This window comes from Oncorhynchus gorbuscha, unplaced genomic scaffold, assembly GCF_021184085.1.
Source record: "Oncorhynchus gorbuscha isolate QuinsamMale2020 ecotype Even-year unplaced genomic scaffold, OgorEven_v1.0 Un_scaffold_1564, whole genome shotgun sequence".
Taxonomy (NCBI): domain Eukaryota; kingdom Metazoa; phylum Chordata; class Actinopteri; order Salmoniformes; family Salmonidae; genus Oncorhynchus; species Oncorhynchus gorbuscha.
This window is the reverse complement of record NW_025746303.1, coordinates 17208-24980: the sequence shown is the minus strand read 5'-3', so window position 1 is coordinate 24980 and position 7773 is coordinate 17208. Positions and strand designations below refer to the sequence as shown.

At 43.9% G+C, this 7773-nt stretch overlaps 1 protein-coding gene across 1 annotated transcript in view; it reads right to left on the bottom strand.

The window, feature by feature from the left end:
• LOC124023248 (adhesion G protein-coupled receptor L3-like) overlaps positions 1-4338 on the bottom strand; it is a gene marked incomplete at its 3' end in the record, with an annotated part of 97840 nt that extends 93502 nt beyond the window's left edge. Inside the window, exon 1 of the mRNA XM_046337783.1 lies at positions 3607-4338. Coding sequence (XP_046193739.1) covers positions 3607-3611 — 5 coding nt within the window. The remainder of the gene's footprint in view (positions 1-3606) is intronic.
• Positions 4339-7773: the final 3435 nt, after the last annotated feature.

Sequence of the window (7773 nt, the reverse complement as noted above, 5' to 3'; positions counted from 1 at the left end):
AACTCAGACTGGCTGGGGGAGGGGGGGGGGGACGTCATTAGGGTCCTGGCCTCAGATGCATTGTGACATGTCATGTCTTTAGTCTGGAGTAGAGTAAAGGGTTAAGTTGTTCCTAAACACTGAGCTAGGAACAGTTTGGTGTTTAATGAGTTAAGTTCTCCCTAGATACTGACCTAGGAACAGTTTGATGTGTAATGAGTTCAGTTGTCCCTAAACTCTGACCTAGGAACAGTTTGATGAGTTAGGTTGTCCCTAGATACTGACCTAGGAACAGTTTGATGTGTAATGAGTTAAGTTGTTCCTAGATACTGACCTAGGAACAGTTTGGTGTTTAATGAGTTAAGTTGTTCCTAGATACTGACCTAGGAACAGTTTGGTGAGTTAAGTTGTCCCTAAACACTGACCTAGGAACAGTTTGGTGTTTAATGAGTTAAGTTGTCACTAAACACTGACCTAGGAACAGTTTGGTGTGTAATGGGTTAAGTTGTCCCTAGATACTGACCTAGGAACAGTTCATATTAATATTATAGAAGTGTCAAATGCAAAAACAACAAAAAAGAAGGAACATTTGGATTTACAGTATGTAAACTTAACATGATGAGCTTGAATGACATCTACTCTCACGGGTGGCCAATAAAATCTAGCTGAAAGCCAAGTCTCTAATAAACCACGTATCCTGAAATTAACCTAAGGATTACATTCAAAATTAACCAGTTACTAGGTCAACCCAGCATGAGAGTAAAGACACCCAACCGATGGTTAAATGAACCCATGTTTGGGTAATCCCAACAACCCAACGTGTGTTCTGTCCAAAATGAACCCATCACTGGGTTACCCCCCCCCCCCCCAAAAAAAAAAAAAAAAAAATTGAGTTGTTTTTAATCCAGCATTCTATAGAGTGTAGTAACACTTATGTTTTCCCCCTTTTAATGGTATAGGTTAGGGTTAAACATCTCCTGACTGTCTGGGTTAATTTGTTCCTAGACACTGACGCTCAGCCCAGTCAAAACTGTTCGCTGCTCTGGCCCCCCAATGGTGGAACAAACTCCCTCACGACGCCAGGACAGCGGAGTCAATCACCACCTTCCGGAGACACCTGAAACCCCACCTCTTTAAGGAATACCTAGGATAGGATAAGTAATCCCTCTCACCCCCTCCCCTTTAAGATTTAGATGCACTATTGTAAAGTGACTGTTCCACTGGATGTCATAAGGTGAATGCACCAATTTGTAAGTCGCTCTGGATAAGAGCGTCTGCTAAATGACTTAAATGTAATGTAATGTAAATGTACCTAGGAACAGTTGTTTGCCCTTCCCCTTTAATGGTATAGGTTAGGGTTGAACATCTCCTGACTGTCTGGGTTCATTTGTTCCTAGACACTGACCTAGGAACAGGTTTATGTCCTTCCCCTTTAATGGTATAGGTTAGGGTAGAGAAACTCCTGGAGCAGTTGTATGTCCTTCCCCTTTAATGGTATAGGTTACGGTAGAGAAACTCCTGGAACAGTTGTATGTCCTTCCCCTTTAATGGTATAGGTTAGGGTAAAGAAACTCCTGGAGCAGTTGTATGTCCTTCCCCTTTAATGGTATAGGTGAGGGTAGAGAAAGTCCTGGAGCAGTTGTATGTCCTTCCCCTTTAATGGTATAGGTTAGGGTAAAGAAACTCCTGGAGCAGTTGTATGTCCTTCCCCTTTAATGGTATAGGTTAGGGTAAAGAAACTCCTGGAGCAGTTGTATGTCCTTCCCCTTTAATGGTATAGGTTAGGGTAAAGAAACTCCTGGAGCAGTTGTATGTCCTTCCCCTTTAATGGTATAGGTTAGGGTAGAGAAACTCCTGACTCAGTGCCTATGGGATATGTAAAGGAGAGTGAACCAGGGCCTCTGTGATGTTTACAGTTACAAAAGGTGACAGGGTTCAACATTTGACACATCTGGCATCTCTGACCAGCTGACCTGATCAAGGAGATCTCTGGGCCCTCGTTACAAGGCCATAACTGGGGTCTGGGGACTTCCTGGTTAGGTCACATGATCAGGAAAAACTCCCTACCCACAATCAGAATACTCACAATCCCAGGCTGTCTGAATGAACTATATTTGAAAGACACTTGATCTCGTAGGATCTCTAAATCGAATGTACGGCAAGCTAGCTACCACAAAGAGAACAATTGCCTATTCAGAGATGTGTGTATGCTTGCATGCGTGCATTGTGTGTATATTGTGTGTGTTATGTGTGTATATTGTGTGTTGTGTGTATATTGTGTGTGCATGTGCATGTGCGTGTGTGTGTGTGTGTGTGTGTGTGTGTGTGTGTGTGTGTGTGTGTGTGTGTGTGTGTGTGTGTGTGTGTGTGTGTGTGTGTGTGTGTGTGTGTGTGTGTGTGTGTGTGTGTGTGTGTGTGTGTGTGTGTGCGTGCGTGCGTGCGTGCGTGCGTGCGTGTGTGTGTGTGTGTGTGTGCGTGCGTGCGTGCGTGCGTGTGTGTGTGCGTTGCCCAAAGCCTCTCTGAGCATCAGTGAGATATACATCTGCAATCCTCTCTCTTCAGAACAGACAAACCAGTGTCCATGAATCATCTACAGTGAGACAAAGTTATCAGCCATTATAACATTACCAAGGCCCTCAGAAATGTAGCCTTTTAACCAAGTCCATTTAGTGCACTACTTTTCAGCAGGGGGCCCCATAAAGGCTCTGGTCAAAAGTAGTGCACTATGTAGGGAATAGGGTGCCATCTGAAATGTAAGCCTTAGAGGATACAGTCTGGCGATCCATGTCAGTTAATGTTAAATAACGACATGTCATTATCTCCTACCAGTCTATCATGTTATTGATTTCATTATTGATCGATATCGGACGCTGCAGTTTTTTTGCCGTTCATAAAAATCAAGGTCATTTGTGCCTTGATATAAATAAGAGGTTTAATTCGTTACACGGACACGTCCTGAAACATTGGCCTTGTTGGATTTTTCAAAGAAACCTACTGAATCCATCTGGTGCTATTGGATGAAAATGGAGCGGTCAGGTTTCTGAACAACACACAAGTGGCTGGATATGGCTGCCATAACAACATGTTTCCACCCTCCCCCCCCCCCCGGGTCTCTCTCCCCCCGCACCGAGTCTCTCTCCCCCGCACCGAGTCTCTCTCCCCCGCACCGAGTCTCTCTCCCCCCGTTCGCATCCCTTCTCGGGTTGTTTTGAACCATGATAGAGCGGTGAGAATAGAAACTCACCCACACACAGGAGACACGAAAAGGAGCAGCTATTTTCAAACACCATAAACAACTAGATGACTGTGTTTGTTATTACCCGCAGAGCGGCGGACATGTTGATGAAACGTTAACTGAGGAAAGGTAAATGAACGAAAATGTGTGTTTCTATGGAGGAGCAAGAAGGCGTTAGGAATGTGAGCGTATCTAACCAGCACCTCGCGCGGGGACGGGGAGCGACGCCCATTCCATCCCGTCACCGCTACCGAGCATCATCAGTCTCGAACACTGCTAACGGGAGAAGCTCGAGCCTACCGTATATCACCCCACGACACAGTGCAGGCCACTTCTATTCTAACATCAAATAGGTCATTCATAACCGTAGAAAAAACGATGCATTGACTTACCACATCTCACACGAAGCTGCAGCAATGGTCGCGCACAGATCTAGGCATTGAAAGCGCAGTGTCTTTACAATAACCGTCGTCTCCCTTGTAACAGTCCAGAGTTCTTTCTTGGAAGCAAAAACAAAAATCCCCTCAAATGAATGAAAAATTAAGCAATTTGATTCCAAGTCAGCGATGCTTTTATATCGTCAAGGTAAATTCTGATTCCCCTTGTAACAAAAAAACCCCGCTTAAACGATATATAGTCTTCGCAGTACTTGATTGTAACATGGGCTGACGGACAACCTTTCGAAGGCTCGGTGTTTAGTATCCAGATCACTGTTCACAGAACGCCACCGGTGAGGGGTACAGACCTTAACGCAACGAGTCCAGTATTGGAAGAGAGGACGGGAACACTATAGCTCAAGATCCACGAAGCCAGCTCTCTCTCTCTCTCTCTCTCTCTCTCTCTCTCTCTCTCTCTCTCTCTCTCTCTCTCTCTCTCTCTCTCTCTCTCTCTCTCTCTCTCTCTCTCTCTCTCTCTCTCTCTCTCTCGATCTGTCTCTTTCTGTATTTCTCTCAGCTCTCTCCCTCTCTCTTAGCGGTCTTCAAAAACGTCCACGTAGAGAGCACGTTGACCTGTTCGCGGGAAGAGCAAAGGGGGTCAAAAAATGACAACCCAATTTGGAAGTGGATGCTCAGACGAGATCAGATTCAGATAAGTGGAGCGGAGCGCAGAGCGATGCAGGCGGGCTGTGGTGATGCCTCCTCGGGCAAGAAGAGGGGACCAAGTCAAGAGAAAACACGGAACTGGATCGTGGCTCAATAAGTGTGAGAGGGTTCCATCTGCTGTATGAATAGAATACATTAATCATGAACCTCTTAATCCACATATACTGAACAAAAATATAAACGCAACATGTAAAGTGTCGGTTCCACGTTTCATGAGCTGAAATACAAGATCCCGCAAATGTTCCATTCAGCACAAAAAAAGAAGCTTATTTCTCTCAAATGTTGTGCACAAATGTGTTTACATCCCTGTTGGTAAGCATTTATTCCTTTGCCACAAAATAATCCATGCACCCGACAGGTGTGGCATATCAAGAAGCTGATTGAACAGCATCATTCTTACACAGGTGCACCTTGTGCTGGGGACAATAAAACGATGCTCTAAAATGTGCAGTTTTGTCACAACACAATGCCACAGATGTCTCAAGTTTTGAGGGAGCATGCAATTGGCTAGCTGACTGGAGGAATGTTCACCAGAGCTGTTGCCAGATAATTGAATGTTCATTTCTCTACCATAAACCGCCTCCAATGTCATTTTAGATCATTTGGCTGATTTGTCCAACCAGCCTTACAACCGCAGACCACGTGTGTATGGCGTTGTGTGGGCTAGTGGTTTGCTGATGTCAACGTTGTGAACAGAGTGCTGGGGTGGTCTGGGGTTATGGTATGGGCAGGCATACATTACAGACAACGAACACAATTGCATTTTATCTATGGCAATTTGAATGCACATAGATACCGTGACGTGATCCCGAGTCCCATTGTCGCGCCATTCACCCGCAGCCATCACCACATGTTTCAGCATGATAATGCACGGACCCCCATATCTCAAGGATCTGTACACAATTCCCGGAAGCTGAAAACGTTCCAGTTCTTCCATGGCCTGTACACTCACCAGACACGTTACCCACGTTTCTGTTTCCCCCCAATATCCAGCCACTTTGCGCAGCCTATTGAAGAAGAAACAACATTCCACAGGCCACAATCAAACGTCTGATCAACACCGCTCGATGCGAAAGAGAAGTGTCACACTGCGTGACGGTAAAGGTCGTCACACCAGATAACCTACTGACTGGTTTTCTGATCCACGCCCCTTTACCTGTTGTCACATTTAATGTACAGTATATGTGACCAACAAATGCATTTGTATTCCCTGTGTTCCTAATCCATAGATTAGGGCCTAATGCATTTATTTCAATTTGATTGATTTCCTTTAATGAACTGTACCTCAGTTAAAATCTTAAATTGTTGCATGTTGCGTTTATATTTTTTTTTGAGCCTATGCTGTGCCACGTTATTTGTTGGGGTTATCATACAATTGCATTAACATTGTGTAGGACCAACCTGCATTGTTGACTCATTTATTAAGTCAGAGTTTAGTCAGAAAATGGCATTCTCTTGTCCAAAGATAGGCCTATAGCTTTAAACCTTCAAAATGAATATAGTATCACAATCACCATGAAATAACTACTGGAGTTAATTTGAGATTTTCTTACCTGAAGAAAACGAGTGTGTATTTTCATTGAGTCCATGAGGACGGACGAGAAGGTCGCAGGTGCGCGTCTGGTCCGCTTTCAGGACGTCAGAAGATCACCAGGTGCGCATGCGTCCCTCACAGTGTGAAACGGATCGGCACACGCTTGATAAAACAGTTGATCTCCGTCTGTTTTGATATATTTTGTGGTATTTTACGTAGGTTTAAAACATACAATTCATGTAGGTTTACGGTATTAATGTTATATTCATACATGTAGCTCTAAAACGGACAAAATGTTGATTTTTTTTCTCCCCTGGCGACCGCGGACTTCTTTAGGGGGACCTGTTGATTCTACGGTGTAGCCCACCGAAGCAGCAATGGAGGTGAGCTAACGGTGACGGGATTGTGAGTCTTCGGGATATCTAGCCTATGCCATTATAGCCTACTCTTAACATTTACCCAGCATTTTTTTCTCTCCATTAGACCTGAGACGACCTATTTACTGAAGTGCAGAGATTTATTTGCCATCCACATTGGGAAATAAGTGCGCTGGATTGATGCGTTGACTGTTATCACCTGTTACTGCACTCAAGGCACTCTAATCTTATCTGTAGGCTATAGGCTACTATTATTTTGACAATAAAATCTGTTTATAATTCATAAACTACGTAGCCTTAAGCCTAAAATAGGCCTATAGGCTCCCAACACTCAGGGAAACTGATTTCTGAATTAGGAACTGCTTATTCAAAAACCGCGTCGTATTATTTTTTATTTTGCGTTCTCTTGACACATAATACACATGGTTTTGGCTTCATGTTTTTGATATTCACCACAGCTGCCTGTTAACCATTCTTGTCTAGTCCACTGAATCAATCTCGTTATCAAACGCACCGCTTGTCTCTCTCTCTCTTGCTTGAGTGGCCTGGGGTGTATTCATTACTGCAAACCGTAGCAAAACCCTTTCCAACTGTTCCCGATAATTTCTCATTGGACACGTTCAGGTTAGTCCCTTCCCATTTCGACCGCCTGCTTCCTGGTGAATAAGCTAGATCCCTGTCCTGTCCCATGCACCTGCCACAAAATGATCGTGAGGCTGCATGTCAACTGTAATTACCGTGAGTCTTGGATAAGGCTATTTGCCGATGGTAATCTCATTTAAGAGCATTAGGTTTACTTCGGGAAGGCGCTTGCTAACAAGCTTGTTTGAGCATACACCTCGTGCGTTCCAAATGACGCCCTATCATTTATCATGCAAACAACATGTATATTTTATTGTGGCGCTGCATCCGTGAGATATGCACATGACGGTATGAGCTTCAGTTCTCTATCCATGGAATTAGCCCACGGCGTCACCAGGATGGAGCTAGCAAAGAAGGCTGTTCATTTGAGTCTATTCAAACAGAGCTCATTTGAAAGGCAACAATTACACATTAAAGATCAGGTGTGGCCAACACACCTGGACACACTCAGCAAGATGGGGGAATAGAGAGAGTTTTGTTGATGCTGAGAACGGAATGTATATCTTTTAACATTCTTAGAACGTTCTTGTGTTTTTTTTATAGAACGTTTTCTTACATGTTCTGAGAACATGACTTTACATAGAACTACAAGGAAACCTGTAGAAAACATTATGCCGAAGTACCGAAATTCCCACCTAAGAAACAAATGGTTCTCTGAACGTTATGTGCTAGCTGGGTAGCTTGCACCATTCCCAGAATGTTGTGGATAGGTTCTATACAAAATAACCATAGGACAACCATGCTCTCGCAAACTGTAAGAAACATATGGTTGTCAGAACGTTATGTGCTAGCTGGGTATTCCCCATATGGGGTCTTAAAGAGGGCGTGAGGGAGCAGAAGCTGAGCTGCAAATTAATCATCTTAGCAACACGTATAAAAGGAACATTAAAGGTGTTTTATTTA